This window comes from Alligator sinensis, unplaced genomic scaffold (assembly GCF_000455745.1).
Source record: "Alligator sinensis unplaced genomic scaffold, ASM45574v1 scaffold656_1, whole genome shotgun sequence".
In the NCBI taxonomy this organism is placed as follows: Eukaryota; Metazoa; Chordata; order Crocodylia; family Alligatoridae; genus Alligator; species Alligator sinensis.
In genome coordinates, this window is record NW_005842333.1 from 344,852 (window position 1) to 368,001 (window position 23,150).

Consider the following 23,150-nt stretch of genomic DNA (forward strand, 5'->3'; position numbering starts at 1 on the left):
GCCCCGAGCCCTCTTTCCTGCCATGGCAGGAGGTCGGACTTGATGACCTTCTCAGGTCCCTTCTGACCCTACCAACTATGAAACTATGAACAATAGTCCAGCCTACAAATCCTATAGGACAGAATCTCATTTCCATTCAACCAGCTAAGTCTGGAATAACTCCAGCAAAGTCAGTGAATAACAAAGTTCATCAGCATCAGACTATGCAACATCTGCTGCAATGCCCACTGCTCAAAGGCACATGTACAACAAAAGATCTGGTAAAGTACAATAAATGAGCAGAAGCATGCATAATAAAATGATCAAATGTGGTGTAGAGACATAAGAAGAAGTGAATGACATGAGATTCAATTTGGCTTTATTTTGCTAGCTTTTTCTGGTCATGGATAGTGAGAAAAATCTTGAACCTATGATTAAACTTTCCATACTACACATCATTGACGATTTAACGAGTAAACCAATTTGATTTTGCAATTCAAGCAGACAGAATGCATCTTTTCATTTTGAAATCCTGGTTTTAATGTTTTTAACAATGAAATAGAAATGACATGACTTGCTAACTGCATTGTACAGAACTCAAGCCAGTCTTAAGGATATCGCATGTCAGCATCATGGCCATGTGTTAACAGTGGAGGTAAGTGACTTTGTAAGCTAATCTGTTTTACAGCTTCAGTTACAGTAAGGTAGAAGAGACACTGTACTGATAAAAGCCTCAGCAAAGCTGGTGATGTCCATGTCATGTCCTATTGCTGTGCCTCTTCCACGTGGTGAAAAATTACAAAGCTTAGCCCTGGCACACCTGTATCTAGTTTTTCTTCCCAGCTCTCATGCATGATGGGTACTGTCATCTCCATTTTGCAGAGGAGGAAGGTCAGGTATAATGGTGAATGTAAACTACTATAATTTACATTTCCTTTCAGTCCTTCCAGAGGTTGGAGTCTCACCTGAATTTGACTGAAGAGGTTTGTTAACTGACTTGCCCAAATCTAGGAGTAGAGGCAAGCGTGCAAACTGGACTGTCTAGGAACTTTGTCTGATGACCATTGCACTAAGCCCTTTTCCTTCCCAATGTACAGAAAGCCCACTGAGATAGACTTGTCCTAAACCAAAGCAAATACTCAGGGAAGATATCAGCAAGAACCCATGTCAACCTCTCCCTAAAGGAATCACCAATCGTGTCTCCTCTCCTACACCCTATAAGCTTTTCAGTGGTCTATTCCTACTCCACACTAGCTCTAATATTATCCACTAGCCAATCAAAGTGCATTGAACTCAGTTCTGGGCATTCATCCCAATCTGCTCTTGTCTCAGAAATTAACTGACATATGAGGTTTGAACAATGATAATGAAGCAGGTCATCTGGACCCAGTTCAGTCAGCTAGTATAAATGGAGCCCAAATCTATCAGACCAACAGTGCTGCAGGCTGGGTTAGGACTGGGACTTCAGGTAAGTAGGAGTAATGGGGAGAACATCTCCCCTCTTCTCCACTACCAAGCTCCCACCCACCCCCTGTTTGGGGAAGGGGGTCTTTCCCACGGCTCCCCACTCCCTTTGTTGGTGTGATGAAAGCTCCCTCTTCTGTTACTTATCTTCTTTGGCCACTGGGTTGGCCCCACTCCAGACCACAATGTTTGATAACTGTCCTCACCTGACTCGACCCTGTTGAGGTGGTGATAGAAAAACCACTGAGATACTGTCATCCCCATTTAGAAAGTTCAAAACTACATTTATTTGGCTAATGGAAGCTCCCAAGTCAATCTGCACTCTGCTCACAGCACTCCCTAAAGTCTGCTATATCTGCCAGTCTAGTCACTATGCTAAAAATCTATTCTGAAGGGCTGGAAAAGTGACCTTACATGAAATGTCATTCAAGAGCCAAATCCTGAGGGCCTGACTCTGTTTTCACTCAATAATTCCCCAAACAAGACACGCTCTAGTCCATACTCTGTTTGCGGAGGTCCTGGTGCACTGGGGCAAGCACCAGTGGAAGTTTTGCTCGAGAAAGAGCTCGTTGGAAATCTAAGCAAAGACTTCAGGATTTGGCCTTTCATGAAAAGAAAGTAGTTTTGAATGGGATCTAAGCTGAATTATTGCTGAAGCTATTTTATAATGACATTTTTTTATTATTATTATTATTATATTGTTATAATTATTATAATTAGGCTCAAGAGGCATTTCCTGAAAAGTACTTCTTAATTGATGCTCTGAGCTGTTAGGAAAAAAACCCCATTTTTCAAGACCCATTCCCTACATATCTGTGTGTTTTTAGATGCCATTAGAAACAACTTTAAGGACACGTCACTCTCTTCCTATTCAGAACAGCAGTGGCTGATGTTGTACCCCTTACAAGAATACAGGTATATTGGATATCAAGCTCAGGGTCTATTGCTTCTTGACAAAGAGGTCTTGTGAAGCCTCAGCGGAGGGTTCTGGCATGACTTGGATCTTTTGGTTCTGGAGGGCTGCTTCTCTCATTTTGTAGTACATGAACTCGTTCTGCTGGAACATGCGCAGCTCCATCTCTGTCTGAACACGCATGACCTGCAGGGATGCAATCAAAGGGCAGACCAAGAAGCAAAAGCTGTGACAACGGTTCTCAAAATCAACAAAGAAAGCATTTTCTAAAAATGGGATAGCGGCTTCTCGTTCACGACCTCTAGCAGCCTCTAGTTAAATAGGCTAGACCAGTTGGAGGGCATAGCTGTCAAAGGGCCCTTCATGTAAAATGGGATGTTTCGATTTCACACAGGAAAGGCTCAAGGCTGACTAGACACAGACATCTTCTCTCCCAAATCCAGCTGTGTTCCTGACAGACAAGTCTGGTTAGTAGTGGGGAAGACAGGGCTAGCTTATGTTGACATTGCTTAATTTAATTCTTCTTTGGAGAAATACAATCCACATGCCCAGAGCTGGCATCTCAGCTTTCTTCATGAGAACAAAATCAGTTCCCATGCTAGCTTATAAGTTGGCCTGCACAGGCTCAAAAAGGATCCTAAAAATTACTTTTGCACCCAGGGCAAGCTGGACCTGGGGCCCAGGTGCCTAGGAGTAAGCAGGTGCTGTAAGCTCATTGCACCTGTCCCATAAAATATAGGCAGGTTTAGAGAAGACCGTGGCCCCATCTGCCAAGATGAAGACCAATGACCAACAAACAAGCCCTGTCAAACTAAAATATTAGTTTTCGTGAATCTACCCAGTGGTAAAAGTGTTGGTGACATATGCTGTGATTTCTCTAGAGGATCGGCTTTGGTACAGTGTAATGTTCTGATTAACAAACTAGAATAGGGGCAGCAACACTGTATTGGGGAAACACTTTAACAGAGCTAAGCTCCAAGCGTGGGCCTCTTCCAACCTGGACTGCACTGCCACCATGGCTGAAAATGGAGCAAGGGCTGCAACCACCACTTCCACCCCACATCCACAATGCCGCCGCCGCTTTTCCCACCACCTGGGTGAAGAAGGCCCCATGCTGCAGAAGCACCACCAAAGCCCGCTACTGCCAAAACGCCACCGAATTTCATTGGGCCAGATAAAATGACTCTGTAGGCTGGATCTCGCCTGTGTGCCATAGTTTGCCAACCCCTGAACTAGAACAGTACAAACCCAACATAGCACCCACTAGATGAATTAAACACTGGTTAGATGTTATGTCTCAAATCTATTTGTAAATGGAGAATCATCCTAGAGTGGGCATGTTTCAAGTGGGGTGCCACAGGGATCAGTTATTGGCACAATGCTATTTAACACTTTTATGAGTGATGGGGGGAAATACATTAGTGATAAAGCTTGCAGGTGACACAGAGGTTGGGGGAGTGGGAAATAATGAAAGGGACTAGTCCCTTATACAGGTCAGACAGTTCTGCGAGCCTTAGCTATGCCACCTTGGAGCAGGCGTATCCATTCTTGCATGCACACTCCACCCCAATACAAAAATTCACCAAATGCCCAGGATTATCTATCAGAAAATGTTAACAGAAGCTCATTTTACCAGTTGTCCAAAGACACATTTTGAATGGAAAAGATGCTTTTTGTTTTGAATTGACATTTTAAGTTAAAATATCATTTGGAATCAGTCAGCCAATAACTTTTTTATTTTAAATCAATACTTCAAAAATAAAACACTGTCTTTCAAAATAAGATTTTGTTTCAACATTTCCCAATAAAAGAGATCCAGAACTGTTTACTTTACAAGAATTCCCAATATGTTGATATTTTATCCCAATTTAAGATGAAAGCCAATAGGGACATTTCCCATAACAAGGAAATTTTATTTTCCTTACCAGCTGCAATAAAATCTAATGGACTTTCATCACTCTGTATGAAGCAAGCTTTATATTATCAATGTTAGATTTTCAGATAGCTGCTTCTATTCTTTGTTTGAATTTAACTTCTTCACGTACAGCAAAACCTACCCAGATGACGCAGACCCATTTCACAGTAAAGGCAAGTAGGACCTGTTCAGGAGACATTGCTCACTTACCTCCAGGTCTTTAGTAATTGGGTGGGTAGGACCATGTGTCACCAAGAGAATGGCATAGGCTTTGCAGATCATGCCATGGCCTGCTTCAATGAGACCAGCATGCCAGTGAGTCACTCCTGCTCGCATCATTGCCATCCCTAGCTGTGCATTGTTGGGGTGGTAGATCTTCCTAGGAAAGTAATGGGCAACTTCATTTTTGTGAAAGTCAAACTTTCCCTGTGTCTAGTTTCATGAAAACTTTCTTTACTGAGGGCCTGATTCTGTCACAGTCAACAGTATTGGAATTCAGGAGTAGTCTCATGTAAGCCAGTCAACTGCTTGAAAATACCACTTGACATGAGTAAGTAAATATGAGCAGGCACATCTATACATGCATTAATGCGCTTTTCCTAATGCTCCTTAAATTTAGTATCATCAATGTGAGGTACTAAATAAATGCACATTAGGCTCATCTACATGCCATGATTTTTGCCCTTTCCTGTTCTGCAATTGCGTGTCTGTTTGCACGAGCAGGATTTCCTGACAATTTAAAAGTCTCTGTGCATTAAACTAAAATGCCTTGGATGTAGTTTAGTTTGGCTTGCCTGGAATTAAAGCATCATGTCCATGGATTCATTGTGTGCAGACACAAAGGCACTCAAAAATGTGTAATGAGTTTCTTTGTTCACCAGATAGTGCTGCAACTTTTTTGTAGTTCACCCCTTCAAATTGCTATCACTTTTAAATTGCTTCCACTTTTTTTTTTTTCTTGTGTGGTTTGCCAGCTCCCTGCTTCCTCAGCTGCATAGCAGGGCACAGACCCGAGGTGTGGGGGCAGTCCTGGACCATCCCGCTCTCTTGCAGCACCAGCCAGGGACTCAGCTTAGTTCATTCAAAAACCTAGTGCATGTAAACACAGATGCGACGCTCCACGGCTTAATTCATTTGAAAACCTAGTGTGTGTAAACACTGATGTGATGCTCAAAAATAAACAAGTTTAAACTTTATAAACGTATTTAATTTAATAAGGATTAAAACCTGTGGTGTGTACAGGAGCCACTGCACATTAAAGTGCATGTGTAGACATGCCCAACAAGTATCATGTGTTACACCTCTCCAACTTCTGTTATCTAGTTCTGAAAGCAATTTTAAAATCTGATTTATTTATTTTTTAGGAATTTATTGCTCATTTGCTTTTAAGGTCAATTAAGTGCGAGTCAAAATAAAATAAGTCAAAACTGGAAAGTCATTAGTGTAAATAGACTAAAAAAAACCTACTTTTCCATATTGTTACTAGATTTGCAATGGAAACTGGTTTTGTCAGGAAAGAAGCAGGTGTAATATACATGAAGCAGATGACAATTTCCATCAGCTGTGGTGGGGCTCTCCAAGTGGAAATCATACTAACCTTATTACTAAGAACAGGAAATGTTTGGCTCACATGTTGCTGTGCCCGTGAACAATTACAAGCACAGGCACAAACTAGATAAGCAAGAAGGGCAGAGCAACAGCAAAGCCAACCCTCCTTTACTTCACAGTAACTTCACTGTGGCCCATGCCCTAACATGTTTTGTCTTCAGTGAATTTTACCTAAGGACTCAGGTACATTATTAATTAACCCTGAGGTTAAAACATAACTCTTCTACCAGTGAAGGCAAGCTCTGAGCAACATCAGTGCAATCCAAAAGTAATTTCCTTATCCCGGGAACATCTGCTTACAAAGATAAACATGTATTAAGCTCTGTGCATAACTATGAGCCTCTTCCTTCCCTGTCTTATTTCTCTGATTCACCATTTGAACAGTCTTTGGCATCTCAGACAAAGCAATTAGAATAATTAAACTTGTAACTGTTCTACTTTGATGTTATATGTCAATACATTTTGAAACATTCCTATTTAGGACTTTTCCCATCAGAAAGTGTGCAATCCTGCACTTGGCTGGGATGATTTAGTCAGAGATGATCCCGCCTTGAGCAGGGAGTTGGACTAGATGACCTTGAGAGGTCCCTTCCAGGCCTATTTTCCTATGATCCTAAAACTGCCCCTCTACCCTTGATAATATAATCCAACAGCAGTAGCGTAGGTCTTATAACAGTATAGATCAACCAGTTTCAGTAACTTAGCTCTGGATTTATACTACTGTAATGAGAGAGCCAGTCAGGCCCAGACTCTTTATATAATGCCTGGACTAAATTACATAATGAGAACGAACCACCATAACAGTGGGAAATTTGATCACATACGTGTAGCCATCAACCATCCTTTTTGCATGGTCTGCTGCTTCCTCGAACATCTGGAGGTACGAGAGCACTTCTGAAACAATGCTCAGGATCCTGAGCAAGTAGATATTAGTGTCCCCCAAAACAGGTTCTTGCTTCTTCAGACATTCACGGCAGAGCTTCACCACCTACACAATCCGGAAAGGCAAGCATGAGCAAAAAAATATCATTACACGTCCTGTCCAAAGCATTATGCTTCCTGTCCACTACAAAGCATGTGTCCACTACAACAGAGCACCATAGCTTGCATTTCATATTTGCTACCCTGGTAACCATTAGATCACTGGTTACATCATTCATCTAGGGCATGGAAGACACATCTGTTTGATGAGATTTGAATCCATGACACTCAGGAGAGTGCCTTAAAAACCAGTCTATGATGTATCCTGAATAGGGCTGAAGTGGACAAAGGGGCATGACTGAGTTGGGAAGGAAGGAGTAGATCCTAGGGACTGTATTTCACCATAGTCACTCATTTTCAGCCCCATAAATATTGACTTAACAAACTTCCTCCTGCCAGGTTGGCGTTTGCAGTATTACTTAACTAATGTTAAAACACAAGGTGTTGACTTAGTTGGCCCAGCAGCTCTGAGAATCAGAAGTCCCAGAAACCAGGCCTGTGTGCTTTTCTTGCCATTCAAGTGCAACCAGAAACCAAAGATATTATAACTTACTTCATGGTACACTCCCTCAGAGCGGGCCTTGTTGATCTTCTCCAGTGTGTCCTTGGAGAACTGGATAACTTCCTTCACCATGTCTTGGGAGGGCTAGAAACAACATCAGAGTGCTATTGAAATACACTTGCTTATCTAATCACATCCGCACTGCCCAGATTAAAAGTAGCTTCTCAACAGAGGACTTCATGGTAAAGCTCCCTTTGACTTCAGCGGGTGCATGGTTGAGTCCTGGTTGTACTAATCTAGTACCTCTCAAACCTGCATTTGACTATATGGCTTGCTGGAAGTGACAGGGGACATAGGCACAAGCATTGGAGTCTTTTGCTTTTTTCCATCCCATACAAAATGTCAAAAATTGGTAATTGGGAGGCTCTGGCACACCATAGAGGTGGCATGAATGCAATGAGGAGAGTGGGAGAAAGAAAACAGGCTGTAGTCAGTGCTGTTGCATGAAGGTTGTAGGTGTATCTAGCACACAATCCATGAGAGCTGTGGGCTGAGACTTCCCTGTGTTATAGCAGGAAAAAGCAGAATCTAATTTTTATTTGCATATTGGAAAATCATTTACCATGTTAGGTCAAAATATCCTGAGAAGGCTGTGTTCAGATTTCAGTTCCACCTGGATGATGGCATTGTGCCATTGTCTTTCCCCTGTCCATGAAGATAGGTCCCTCCCAGTGAGGTAGACCAGAAAGCATGAAAACCTATTAGGCTCCACAGAATTGTGAGATTGCCTTAAAAAATCAGAAGATATTAAAACTAATAAAATTGGGGTCTTTCTTTGCTTTCTGGTTTTTGAGCCTTCCCATTTTCAAGGTGTTCTTCACAATCGTGTGCACAAAAGACTTTTAAAATAAATCTATGATTGTCTTAAAAACACAGGACTCCACCAACTTAAGCTTCAAGAAAACAAGACTGAATATTATGAAACCCCTGAGAAACACACAGGAGTTGGCAACATTTATTGTGCAATCGAAGATCAAAGTAGGAACCCAGGTTTTGATTCTGGGGAAGAGATTCTGAGCCTTCTTAAAAGAGGATAGAGTTTGGATTCAGGGCTCTATGTTGTCACATATCTTTTTAACAGATGCACAACAGGGAGTTTGGGGAAATCCCACATTACATTTTGGCACCAGGAGAGGTGGCCACATGTAATCAAATGACAACCAGGCTACAAAGGGCCATGACAGGTTAAAATCGGGGAAGCAAGGCTGGTCTTTACTTAGAATCTTTGATGTACACTTGTATATGGATGGTTATGTCTTATAAAACTGCACCTAGTGGAAATAACAAGATGTCCGTACTAGCTAAATCACTCAAACGCGTAACATCCTACCTTGTTGAAAGTGAATTTTGATGTTGATGCAAGTTATTTTACTGAACCAACCAGGCACTTGCTATATCACTTAAACGGCAGAAGAACACACTGCAGCATAGACTGTTTGTCTATGTGTTTTGTCAAATGAAAGCCATTAGCAGCCTTTCCTCCACAACATGAATACATTATTCTCTTGGAGTTTGGATACTCTCTTGAGTAAGTCTGGCAGGTTGGAGATGTAATTCCTGGACCCAGATAGAAGCACTACTAAAAATTAAAGTGTTGTTTACAATAACACTTCCTTTACCAGGAGCCTAATTCCTTTACCAAGAGCCTAATTCTGGTCCTATTGTCAACGGCAGCTTTGCCAATCATCTGAAGGGGTAAAGGATCAGAGAGAGGAATAGTAGACAAGCATGTCATCTGTCATTCCAGCATACATTCAAAGTGCATTTTCCAGGCAGCTGGGAGCACTGCTGCTCACTCATGAGCAAGCCTGAATTCAGAGGATGTAGAGTAGCCAGGCAGCAAACAGATGTTGCAGTAAACAGATGCTGCCTTCCACTGAGATCAATAGGAAGATTTGTTATCTACATAGGGAGAGTATTTCTGATACACAGAATCATGGATGTTGTGCAGGTACCTATTTTTCCATGAGGTCATTGATGGATATGGAAAACATTTGCCCTTAAAATGACACGTGCTGACTTCAGTACAAATTCATTAATTAATCCATGCACACAAGAAGAGGGCAGCTCACTTGCTGATTGCTAAAGGTTTAAGGCAAGTGCTGTAGTGAGATCTCAGATCTCCAAAGGTTTTTCGCAGCATACTGAAGGAGACATCCAAATGCCACAAAGAGGAATGGTGGGGGGGAAATGCCAAGAATAGATGCAGACAGGTAATTCAGTAGTAAATGAGGAAGTGTTATTGTAAATGATCAGCACTAAACAACACTTTAATTTGCAACGATTCTTCTAGCCCTGGCAGAGAATTAGGTTTCCATCTTGCCAACCTTACTTAAGAGAGTATCAGATCTCAAATGCATTCATATTGGGGAGCACAAATACTCTCCTCCCAGAAGTCTCAAAGAATCGGCAAGTACAGCAGGTATTTTTACTAAATTAAATTGAGGGCAAAGCTGTATGACTCAAGAACAGGGAACCTGATACCTTTATTTAAGCAAACTGTGATCTAGGTACACGGGCACATTTGTTTGACCTCAACAGTGTGTAAGAATTTAGAACAATTTTAGAAGGAAATAATATGAAACAGCTGAAGAGGTAAAAAATGCAACTAGAATATCAGACCAACCTCATCTCTTCCTTTGCAATTATAACTGATTTGAGGGGGATGGGCTGGATCCAATCTATTAGGACTTCACTAAATCATTTGATACAGTGTCCCATGGGAAATGATTAGTTAAACTACAGAAGATGGGGACTGTGGGGCTGGTAAGGGGGAGCTGACAACAGGTTGTGCTGAAAGAAGGACTATTAGGCTAGAGGGAGGTTATTATTGGATTTCTTCAAGGAGCAATACTGGGACTGGTATTATTCAAGATCTTAATATGAAGCCTGGCACATAAAGGAGGAGTATCTCAATGGCACTTGTTGATGACAGAAACTTGGGAGGCATTATCACATCTATGAATCTATGAATCAGTGCAGAGGAGGACTGGCTATCAGACAGGAAGAACTGAATGACTTTGAAGACAGGAGGACTAGGAATGGGATGAAAGGTAGTGGTACAAAGCACAAGTTCATGCATTTAGGGACTAACCAAAACCGTCAGGTTCAAGCTGGGAGCTCTTCAGTTGGCACTAAGAGAGGAGGAGAAGACCTGGATGTATTAGTTGATCACAGGATCATGCTGAGTCAGCAATGTGATGCAGCTGTGAAAAATGTAAATGTGCCCTTGGATGTATTAGACAAAATATAGGCAGTCGAGAGACAGAAGCATGAATGCCTTTGTACAAGACATATCCTGAATAGTATGTCTAGTTCTAGTCATCCATGTTCAAGAAAGATGAATCCAGACTGGAAAAGGGACTACTAGAAGGGCTACTTGCATGATCAGTGGAAGGAAGAGACCTACCCTACAAGAAGAGGCTAAAAGTGCTTGACTTCTTTAGCCTAACACAACCAAGGGGGTATGATTACTACTGATCAATATATCAAGGGCTAAACACCCAAAGAGAAAAGAGAAATTTAAAATAAAGGGCAACATGGGCACAAGAACGAATTGGTATAAAATGGACAAAAATAAAATTTAGATATAGAAACCATAAAGTTTTGAAATATTAGAGAAGGAAGGTTCTGGAACAGCCTCGCTTATTTGAAAGTGGAGCTTAATGAGTTTTTAAATGGTTTTATGTGACCCGATGCCTTATAGCAACAGGTGACTGGACCTGATGACCTGATGATTGACCCTACTGAAAATTAAACATTAAACCCCTGTTGCAGGATCAGGCTTTTATTGACAACTGCCTGCATGAATGAATGCTGCAGGATTACACCCCTGGCCTAATTCTGTTGTAATCTAATTTAAATAGAGGCAGATAATGTTGTTCCCAGTACTACCTCTTCTAAGACAGCAGTCAAAGAACAATTTTCAGTCACTTGCAATCAAGAGCTACCAGCACTCACACAAAGCAAAGCAGCTGGCCAAGAGACACAACTGAATGCCTGCAACAAAACACAGCACCCAAACCTGAACTCTCCCAACAAATGACTTCTACAGCCTCCAGGGAAAACGGGCAACACGCAACATGCAGATTGTTATGCTTGAGCCAAAGGGACAATGACCCATTGTATGAAATCCGCAGAGGAAGTAAACCCACACCAACAACACACAAAGCATTTGAGATGATGATTTAGTTTCTTCAGACCACACTTTGCCTGTTGAAGGGGGGCCAGTGAAAATTATCTCAAATTTGACCAATTTCTTGGGCATTTTCCTACTTTGCAAAAATATTGAGAGGGAATATATAGTCAAAAGTGTGCAGGTCTCAATTAGCATAATAGCAGAGGCCATGGACATAGGTAGACAGTTGATCTAGCATGCCACAGAGGAGACAAACATACCATGCTCTCTCTCTCCCAGAGACTTGACTTTTGTTTTCTCCTGGTTTTCCTTTATCTAAGCTAAGAGTAATCTAAGACTGAAAGTTATAAGGTTGCTTGTTGGGTTTGGAAATACACCCCAACTGAGATCCATAACTATATCAATGACGTACTTTGTGTTCACCTTCTTTTACAGCCAGCATCAGGTCGTCTTTGATTTTCTTCTGGCAGTGCTCACATGTGCAATCAAAATAGTACTGCTTCTTCAGCTGCTTCCTGCGATCTTCACTGACATTGAGGAAATCAATGTAGGAAACAGTCAGCTCTTCCCCTGGTGAGATCTTACCTAGTGCACGCAGTTCGATTCTGGTTTCATCAAAAAGAGATGTGGAATTAGAAAGACTGCAAAAGTCAAGTGCCAGGGCTCTATTCACAAAACTGCAAGGGGCAACTTCTACTGCCTGGTCCTTCCATAGGCAAATCCTTAGTGTAAAGGACCAATTCACCTTTTGAATACAGTAGAAAACAGAGAGATGCACAGCATTTCAGCTACTCAAACTCGTGCTATTGTAAGACTCCCACTTACCCCCTTAACCAACTTTCTTCCCTCTCTCTGGCCCAATTGGAAGTTCACTAGGAAGTGAAAGAGGCCCTCAATTGTAAAGTTCATAACTGGATTCATTTGTATAGTTAGATGTACTATCTAGATGCAAAATTATGTTATGTTCATGGGCACTTGGATGTGGGTCTTCAGTTCAGGGCTGCTGTTACTGGGGATCTGCTAAAGTAAAGATATTGGGTGGATTCAAGACAGATAGGAGAACGACTGTTTTTTTCAAGGGCCTGGGTAAGAAATCTGGATATGATTTTCCTAAAATAGTTCACCAATATCTGCTTAAAAGGCTGCAAGGCTTACCAAATAGTTTTACAAAGCTAACTATGCTTAAAAGCTGACTTTCACATAGGTTGAATTTCACAAAGGTTTCAGATTTTCCAATAAACCTGTCAAATGGCTTTTGTAGTCAGCATGTTCCTATGGTCATCGTATTACTATTGTTATTGCCTTGGCATAAGGCAGTCATGGAAGACAACCATCCTTGACTGCAAGGGATTGCTGATGATGATGATGACTGTCACTGTTGGCCAAAAAGAAAATGCCAATTTCTACTACTATGGCAAAATCTATGCTAGCCCCAGCAAATAGGAACGCACCTTTAAAGAAATCCAGATTGTTACATTTCCCTGTTTCTCCTCTCTTTCCTGCCAGGGATACTAAACACCTTATACATTCAAAGTTACACCATTTGCCTTTTTACTGTGTTGGGTCAAATTCTCCTCTCAATTAAATTGATTCACCTACACTGAAGTCAAGGGGATTACTTTACATAATCATGAGATGAATTTGGACCTCCAGGTTTTCTATCTGATTTGAGAAAATCCCCATCAAACATGGCCCTAAGGATTTTTTTTTATACAACTCTGTGTGTGTGTGTGTGGTGGGAGTATATATATACATGCACACACAAGTAAAATGCATATATGCATATATATATACACATACATTTTATGTATATACATATGGATATATATAAAATGAGTACTCTATCCCACCCTTTCCAGTCCTCCCTGTCCATCATCCATTAGTGATTCCAGTCATTATTAACATTAGATGACTACATTTTTGGGAATAGAGCCCCAGGGCTGTACTACCAGCCTCTGTTAGTAGACAAAACATATTTTTACATAGCCAAGCATACTTGAAACAATTCAAACAACTGTTCTCCATTGCTAAAGTTTTGGTACTACTCATGAAGTCAATGGCAACATTCTCATTGACTTTAATAGTCCAGAACTGGTCTTGCAAGACTTCTGACCTCCAGCTATATAGCAACATCTAATGTTAACGTAGCCAAAAGTAAACCCAGAGAATTTTCATGGGAAGAAGCAAACCTAGTTCCATGTTTTCTTTGCACAATTTAATTTTTCAAAGATTTTCAGTTGCAGGAGACAACTGGCTCACAGATATACAGGAGCTTCAATACTGAATCTGTCAACCATCAAAATCCAAGGAGCATTATCACCCTCTGCGGCTGGCCCTGACCGCTTTTTGGCATTAAATCATATCAACAACACACTGATGATCACCAAATGCGCTATCATCATAAAGGGCAGCTCTTTGTTGTTATCTCAAAATCAAGAGAAAATGCAGGGACAGCCAAAGAAAACTGCAACCAACTGGTACTCTACAGAGAAAGTGCATACGATACAACCATGTCCATGGCAAAAGTTTACATAGAGAACATTGCTCTTCAGGCCTTAGTGGGGGCTTCACAGAGGCCAGTCATGCACTCAGAGAAACAGAATCAAACTTTTGACTTTTATGATGCCCCTGGTAGCCTAAGCAGAGAAAGTGTTTGGATATTTTTAACCAGCCATCTGCACTGTAGAAGAGATTGATGATGTTTTGGAAAAGCCTAGAAACTCAAGGAACACTGCTAAAGGGACACTGTTGATCAGTTAAGGCTCAAACAGGATTTTTATAAAACTTAACAAAAGCGTAACTCCTTCCAGGATCTCCCCCCCAGCACCTGTGCCCACACGTTCCAATGAAAGGCAATGTTTGCAACCCCATCATGGAAGAATTGTGCAGATTCACGACAGCTAGAAAGTGAAATTGCCCAGATTGTCCATGACAAATGCCTATAAACAATGTCTATAAACAAAAGTAAGTGAAACTCACTTTTCCATTACCATAGTCCTGGATGAAAGGATCGCACAGAGCAAACGGATAATGCTCCTGGAGAGAACTCCTTAAAAAACACTTCACTACTAATTTTAAAATATATCCTGTTTTGGAGAGGACAGATCCTGTTGGCCATACATTATAAGACAACAGTGTCCCTTTGAGCTAGTCGGATTACAATACAGCAAATGCAATGAGCTGAAACGAGACTCTTTTTAAAAAAAAATAAGCACGTACTTCTCCTTTAAAAACAACTTGCGTGAAAGTGTTTTAAACAGGTAACAGTGGCATCATGAAAAGGTAAAAACAAAAGCAATCATGAGGATAAAAATGGATACAATCTACATCTAATTGTGTTGTCAGGGCAGTCAGTGCATCCAGAGGGAGCTGTTTGTTATGAAGAAACACAGAGTATTTAGTATGTCAGTAATGCAATCATTTGTCATCTCATAATGCACAAGGTTTTATTTTGGGTGGTACAAGATTAGCGAGACCTTGTTCTGACTTTCATGCTCTTACTGCAGTTGAGAGAACAGGAGTGAGAAGTAATGGGGGGGGGGGATATTGGAGGAGTTTAAGGGAGGAAAAGGATGAAAAATAGGAAAAGTAACAAGTAATAGGCCTATTCATAGCGAATATCACCATCATTTATTTAACCCACTACAAAATGCAGAGTGAGTAAGGTTTGGGGGGTTTAGTGGGACTTGACACAAGGATTTACATTCAGAAAATGGGGCAAGAGAAACTATCCCCAGACAGAGGCATCTATCAGCCTCATCGGTGTCACTTTTGGCCTTTGGTTAACACAGGGCGTGAGGGGTAAATGTCAAAGGGGGGAGTTTGACGCGTACAAGACCAACCCACCTCATCTGTGTGTGGAACATTGATCTTACAGCCTCATGACTGAAAGAAAAAATAAACAGCTACAATTTACACAGGTAGGAGGACGACAAAAGCAAACGGCATCTGCACATACAGAACAGTGAACAGTGACATCCCGGGGCCCGCACATATCTGGTTGCAGCCCTGGAGTCAGCCGGCATGAAGATCTCCCCTTTCACTATACAGCTGCTGTAACTGAATCGCTCACTAGTGGGCTGTTGCACATTCAACCGGCAGCTGTCCTGGTGCTAGGACAGAAAGAGGATTCTGCACAAAACTGCTTGCAAGCGTCGGGGGAGAAGGGCTGCGTCTGCAGTTAGTCTGGCCCCAGAGGGGGTTAGATGCTGAGACTGGGCATTTCTGGAAAATCGTAGTCATTGTATGAGCTAGCCTTCGGGTTTGCCATATTTTGGGAACAAGGGACTTAAGTCTCCTCTGTATGTCAATAGATTCAGTGGTGTAAAAGCTGTGCAAGCTGTGCAAGAGGGAAATTGAGCCAAATCATTAGAAACGTGGCTTTTGCCATAGCTGATCAGCAGGGATCCTGGTTTTCTCTGATTGACAAAAAATCCCCAGTTTTTGGTTAAAAAAACGTAACCCCAAATCCACGTTTCCATGATTTAAAGGTAACACCACTAATATATAGATGTATGTATAGGCATGCTTCATTTTAATCATAGTTTCATAGTTTCTAGGGTTGGAAGGGACCTGAACAGATCATCAAGTCCAACCCCCTACCCTGGGCAGGAACGAGTGCTGGGATCATAATACCAGCCAGCCAGATATCTATCCAACCTCCTCTTGAAGACCACCGAGGTAGGGGAGAGCACCACCTCCCTTGGGAGCCCGTTCCAGAGCCTGGCAGTCCTAACCATAAAGCAATGCCTCCTGATATCAAGCCTGAACCTGCTCTCAATCAATTTGTAAACCATTATTCCTTGTTATCCCAGGTGGTGCCCAGGGGAACAGAGCCTCACCTATTTTCCGCTGGTACCCCCTGGTGAGTTTATAGAAAACCACCAGATCCCCTCTCAATCTTCTCTTGTGGACACTGAACCATGGGAACATGTGGATTTGGGGTTACTTTTTTTAAACTGAAAATTGGGTGTGTTTTTTTTTAATCAGAGAAAAGCAGGATCCCTGCAGATCTTTTACCCACTTTTCACACGTGCTAAAGATTTGCCTGACTTGCTTTATTTCTAATGGCATTTGGGAGAGTAACTCTACCTGGATAATACAGCACTTGCTAAGCCAGGTTTTAAAATGCCTTAACTTTTTGTTGAAAAGAAGACTCAACATGTTGCAGAATGATTAATTTTGAAGCTGCGCAGAGCAGCGCCAGCTGGTTTCTCACGTGAGCGTGTTTGTTCCAAGCCCCTTTACTGAGAACTCAAACCCATTTCATACAGAGCTCTGAAAGTCTGGGTCTAATATAATGAGTTATTTTAAGCTTGGGAAACATTAGAAACAGCAATGGCCTTTCAAAGGAACAGGTCCTAAGCTCAGGCATATAGTGGGTATTGATGTGGCTATTTATTCAGCTGTTTGCTCATGTGCTTACACATTTCACAGCAAATCGTTCTCAGTCCTACCAGAGTATGAAGGCCCAGTGGACCCTGTCTAAAGCTGAACCTCTGTAGTAGAGAAGGACAGGACTGGGAGCCCATGCAGATGATATACGTCTCCTGAGCCTTGTTGAGACCAGTTCCAGTCAGGATTTGGGAGCAGAAAAAGGTTGAGACCACTGGACCAGCTCCCATATGGATGCTTATGTGGCAGTGAGACTGCACAATCCTTAAGGTCCCTGCCAAGCCCATGATGCTATGATTCTTGGCAATTCCTCCAAATGGTGGAGGAAATTCCAGTGTGGAAGCTAATCAGTGTGGCTGCAGTTGGAGCAGCAAGGGTGGACTAGTCCTGCTATGCCAAGGTCAAATGGGAAAAGTTCCTTTCTCCCAGCCCTGGATCAGACCTGTAGTGGCAGATCTGCCAGTGTCATGAGACAAAGGCAAATAATCACCAAAGAATCACTTTCTTTTCACACCGAACGAGGAACAGAAAACATCTTGCAGTGTTTGCAGTATTTGCTCAGATTTACAGTGTGGGCCAGTTCCTCAGAACAGCTTCATGCACACCATTCCTCTTTACTGTAGAGTTTCTTCCTAAAAGCATCCCCATTCTTTTCTTGCCACAGACCAATGAAACAACATCTACATCCTCATTTGCAGGTGAGGATGTGGGGGGTATGCAAAGTAATTCATATACAGCTCCATCTTTGCTACCCACTGAGTTTAGAATGCAACTCAAACTGGCTTCCACCTTGGAGGGGAAACATTTGAAAGGAGAGATAACATTGCAAGCAGTCCATGAGCATCTGAATAGCAGACGTGAAATATCTTTTAAAAAGGGAAGTGAAATACCTTTTAAAAAACTAAGCATATGGTTTGAGATTTATATTCTGTGAAAAGGTGGAACTTAAAATGTAGATATACAAAACAAAACAAAGCACACGTTTGACAACCTCTCTGCTTACCTGCCAAAAGACTTGAGAGGAGACCTCAGAGCTCTCGATATCGCAATTTACTTACCAATTTTATTATCTAGCTAAGATCTTACATAGTCTTCATCACTATGTTATATCTGATCCAAAGGCCCCAAAGTCAGTGAGCAAACTCCTATTGAGTCCAGTTGACTTTGGGCCATCTCCCAAATTCCAACAGTAACTTAGCTGTTTCTTTTTCTTTCTCGTCACTCCCCACCTATGGAGATGAAAGCTCCAGGACTCAGCACAATTTGTCTTCCAGAGGTATAGTGTGATGTTAAGACCTATTTTTCTGCACACTTTACACTGCCAATGGCAATGTAGGTACATGAAGAAGGCATGTTCAAGCTCTGATCAGTTAATTAAGAGGACACTGCCAGGCTGATTTTGAGTTAACATGTAGGTTTTGTGACAAGACTTTACCAACCTAGTTACCTTTTGTTTATATTTTATCCTTTTAGGTAATTAAGGGTAAAGCAGTCTTTGCTTAGATGTAGACGGTGTAGGACAATTCTTCAGAACAGCTTAATGTACATCTTGGTACAAAAGCAGGTTACATCAGGCTCAGGCCCTGTACGTAGCCTAAGAGCTTGGAGAGTAACAGCAAATTACTGAGAACACCCACTACCTACTGAGGAGGACAAAACTCATTCAGCTCTGTCATCTGGTCAGCAGAAGCTATGTTGTCCATTACGGATCGTAATCCCTTTGTCTATTGCCTGCATCAATTTGTGTGATTCCTGGTGGATGCTCAGGCTGGGATCCCCTCAGTGGCAAGTGTCTCAATATGTACACACCAATCATACTTTTTTTCAGTTCCCATTATATACAACCAGCAAAGGGATAATGAATGTTTAATTGATGGTACAAACCTGCCATAAACCTGAGTGTTTTATTTTATAGATGGTTATAAACACATCAGTAGACATTGCGATAGAGAGTTACAAACTAGAGATAGGAGCAAACTCCCAACCTGTGGACTCCTGTAATAGTAGAGAATGATTGATTACATCCATCTGTTTAATCATTCATTTACTCTTTACAAACTCTTCATAAAGTGAGATTGGTATAGCCTGTTGCTATCTTATTCCAACTGTGCATTATGAACCTAATTATCAACAGCAATTAAAGTCAAAGAGAAATTCTCATAAATGAATTTTAAAATCAGGCTCATTACATCTGGTGAGTTTTGGGGTTGTTGGTTGTAGCCATGTTGGTCTACCGACATAAGCAGGCAAGGTTCTTTGAGTAGATGCAATATCTTTTATTAGACCAACTAAATAGGTGGGAAAATTGTTCTTTGCAAGCTTTCGGGCACAAACACCCTGCTTCAGGCATTTTGGAGGCACCAAAAATAACAAAAAAGAAGCAAATTAGCATTTCAGCTCATCAGTAAGGGTTATCTTTCACAGTTTTAAAAAGACTTTGTTTCCGGCAAGCAACCCAGAAAAAAAGGGATCTCCTTGGGACAAGTAACAGAACCCATGAAATGCATTATATGTGTGACAGGCTGTCCCTCCGTCACATAGAATAGAAACATACTCACTTGCCATTGTTGAATATGACAGTACAGTTAGGCCAACAGTGATGGTTCACCAGGCAGAGATTGGGGAAGACACCCACACCAACAGCCTGCAGTCCTCTCTGGTCACTCAGGGTGAAGCCATTGCAATTTATCTATTCCCCAAAACATAGGCACAAATGAGAATTACAGACATAGAATAAAGAGAGTTCAAACTGCACTAGTGCTAGGATTTCACTGTAAGTCTAGGTTTGGAGAATATTTTCCACTGATTCTTAATAAAATGTAGTATTCATGTTCTGGCCTAGGAAGGGACAGCGAGGGAAAGGAACAAGTATGAAAGAGTTGGTCTAAAAAGAGTATCCTCTAACCAGGACAAAAGAGTAGGAAATCAACCACCCCAGCTCCAGCTGATGGATGGTCTGATCTCCTAGGCACAACTAAGATGAGCTGCAAAATATTTTCTGATATGGCTTACTCAGAATTTTAAACAATATTGATTGAATTGCTCAGCCCTTTTCACATTCACTTTTTGCGACTATTCCAGCAAACGAGTCTCCTGGGAAAAATGCATTTTAAGAAAGGTGGGCAGACTATTCTCCGACAGCATATTCAGACGTATAAAAATAGGCGCTGGCATCAGAAACGGATGCTATCTTCACCCAGCCCAGGGACGAAAGGGTGGCATGATCTATGAACTCAATAAACATAATTAGCTCACTTTGCAGCACATTTCTGATAGTGAATCCTGGGAATAAGCAGCTCACAAATGACCTACAAACCAAGGATTATTTACAGTAATTATTCAATTAATTGTTTCAAGGAAGTCACAAACAGAAAATGAGATGAAATTCAGATGAATTATTCATGGGAAAATAATTTACACTGCTAATTACTGTATTTTCTTTCCTCACTCCTCGGCTTTTATACACTATCCATATTCCCACATGTAAGCGCAGAGTCCAGTCCTGTAATCTGCACAGGGATGTAGGAGACAGAAATGTGTGACTCCTGGCTCTGCCACTGGCTCCTTGGACCAAATTCTCTTTGAAGGATCAGCATCCCACTCTCTGAGGACTGATCCACCTTATGGAAACCTCCAGCATGCTTCAAGCCAGCATCGCCAGTTCCTATGAAGGCCTTGCCTGAATATTCAGCTATCTTCAGCTGGTAGTGGTTCCAACTTACACTCAGTGGAGAATCAAAGCCATAGTTAGTTCCCAGGTGGCTCCCCTCTCTGCTACACCAAGTGAAAATGGGCTGCAAATATTTATAGTAGGCCCAGTCACGTGCACTTTAACATGCATTAGCCTATTTTAATGTGCATTAAAGCATCACTAAAAAAAAAGTGCTATTTAATTAATGCGCATTAAGCTTCACTTAAAAACCATGCTTTTGAGTTAATGCACATTAAGACAGGCTAATGCGCATTTTCTTAGTACCTCACAATGGAGGTACTAGATTTTATGCACGTTAACTATAGCACATTAATGCACATGTAGACATGCAGTCACATTTTAGAGGTATTTAAAGGCCGATGGACACCTAGTGGGATTTCCAACAGCAGTTGGAGACCTAAAATCCCAATAGGCACCTAACTGTGGCAGAACGAGGACTTGAACTGAGTTCATCCCAGCCTCAGCCAGTACTCTAACGGGTTCTTAATATCTGTAAAGGATTTGAAGTAACTTTGGTGAAAGCTCACACCCAATTCTACCGAGTCCAAAATAGCTGCAGGCTCATAGCAAGCGCTTTTTTTTAAAACAGCCTAGCCCTTGGACATTATAAATAGCTCTCCCTTTGTTCTCCCAGGAGGCTGACGTACCACTCCAAATATGTGAGAGATGTACTGCATGCCAAACTGCTGGCTCTGGGGTGGCCAGAATTCAATGAAACTTTCCACATCAGCCCTCAACTCTTTTTTCTCCTCTTCCCCGAAGTTCTCCACGTGGTTCTGCAAGTCGTCAATGGACACCAAGGAGCCCTCCGTGAGGCCACCTCCTTCTCTCTCTATCCTCCACATGATACGGGCAGCTAACCTGGTCAACAAAGAAGATAGTTTGGAAACATCAAAATGCTGCTGTAAAATGCAAACAATCACACCCAGACTCATCCCAACCCTGACAAGGGGCAGTGACCAAACTCAGACCAACACACTGCGTTAGGACAAGGGATGGTTGGGATGGGTTTTTGACTGATTTCACCTCTGGAATTAGCTGCATGAATGCCTCCTGGGTACCTCCGCAGGTTGCCACAGCTATCCACAGCCTTTGCCACATGCTAAACATATACGATTCCTAAAGTGAAGCGGTGATGATATTTCCCCAGTGTTCACGTCTCTCTTGTCGTGTCATTTCAAGTAAGAAGTCCTGACTTTATAATAGGATCATAGGAAGGTAGGGCCAGAAAGGACATCATAGTCATCTAGTCCAGCCCCCACTAAACCATCCCAACCAATCAGCCCTGTTTAAACCATCCCAGACAAATGTCTGTCTCACCTGCTCTTGAAAATTTCCAGGGATAGAGATTTCCCAGACTCTCTAGGTAGCCTGTTCCAATGATTAACCACCCACATAGTCAGAAATCTCCAGCCTAAGCCTCCTCCTAATCTCCAGCCTAAATATCCTCTGCTGCAGTTTGAGGCCAATATGAAGTTCAATATCTGTGCATATCTATATCTATATCTATATATAGATATAGATATAGATATCTCTTTATATAGATATAGATATATATCATATGAAATATATCTACTTGAGGGTCTATCCAAAGTGCCCCTGTAACTGGACTGAGTACCTCAAATCTTTAACATGTTTATCTGCTCTGTAAGGATTTTCCCTATAAGAAACTGAAGCCCTAAGCAGATAGGTGACTTTCCCAGGGTAAATGCCACTTACGTGCTTAAATCCAGCTTAGTATGTGCTACTTACCTGCCTGAAAGACAATTGGATATCGGTCCCAGCAGGCCCCATGGGACCACTGATCTCCTGAAGGGAATCCCACAGGGAGTGGATCCCCTGGAAACCCCTCCCAGAGCGGGATCCCTTTTGGAACAGGGCCACAGAAAGATAATACACCCTGAGCTTTACAGAGGTGGGGTGGGGGATGTACAACACTCCTCACTATTCATTTAAAAGGGGCACTGCAGTCTCCAGCCTCTGTGTATGCAGCCTGCAAGCCAGACAAAAGCACTGGAAGTTGCTCTCCTAGCCTGGCTCCATCCAAGTGCTCAGTAGCTGGGGCTATGCTTTCCATTGTAGCTCAGAATGCCTTTTGGGCTCACGAAGCACAAAGGGTATTTTTATCCGATGCTATTAATAGGAAGACTGATTGGTGAAGGATCATGACATGGGTAGACTAAACCCAGGGAAAGCAGATGGCAATTCCACAAGGTGCAGCTAAAAGCAGCTCCGCTCTTTAAACTTCTCATTTTAAGGGGTGATGAGCTCGCTCAGTATGAGGAGGCTTGATTTTGCGAAATGCAAGAGCTCTTGACAGTTGTCAGGAATGTAAGATACCTGCACGTGTTGAATTTGCACCTGTGAATCTAAAGTTACTTTTTGTTACTTTCTGTTGAATCAGGTAATAACAATATGTGTATAGTTTTACCTGAAGTTTATAATATATTCTTTCCCTGCCAGTCTGGCAGCACTCTTTCATTT

At 41.8% G+C, this 23,150-nt stretch overlaps 1 protein-coding gene across 6 annotated transcripts in view; it reads right to left on the bottom strand.

Annotated features, from left to right (window-relative positions):
• Positions 1 to 495: 495 nt before the first annotated feature.
• The window catches only part of SMYD1 (SET and MYND domain containing 1), a 44,737-nt gene continuing 22,082 nt past the window's right edge, over positions 496 to 23,150 (bottom strand). For 5 of the 6 annotated variants that reach the window (XM_006028637.3, XM_006028635.3, XM_025210056.1 and 2 more), the window contains 8 exons: positions 21,314 to 21,527; positions 19,513 to 19,643; positions 15,407 to 15,445; positions 11,973 to 12,165; positions 7,414 to 7,506; positions 6,704 to 6,867; positions 4,482 to 4,650; positions 496 to 2,542 (listed from right to left, as the gene is read on the bottom strand). In XM_006028637.3, the coding sequence (XP_006028699.1) occupies positions 2,384 to 2,542; positions 4,482 to 4,650; positions 6,704 to 6,867; positions 7,414 to 7,506; positions 11,973 to 12,165; positions 15,407 to 15,445; positions 19,513 to 19,643; positions 21,314 to 21,527 (1,162 nt within the window). In that variant the 3' untranslated portion in view covers positions 496 to 2,383. The remainder of the gene's footprint in view (positions 2,543 to 4,481; positions 4,651 to 6,703; positions 6,868 to 7,413; positions 7,507 to 11,972; positions 12,166 to 15,406; positions 15,446 to 19,512; positions 19,644 to 21,313; positions 21,528 to 23,150) is intronic. The other variant, XM_006028636.3, reaches the window with a different exon arrangement.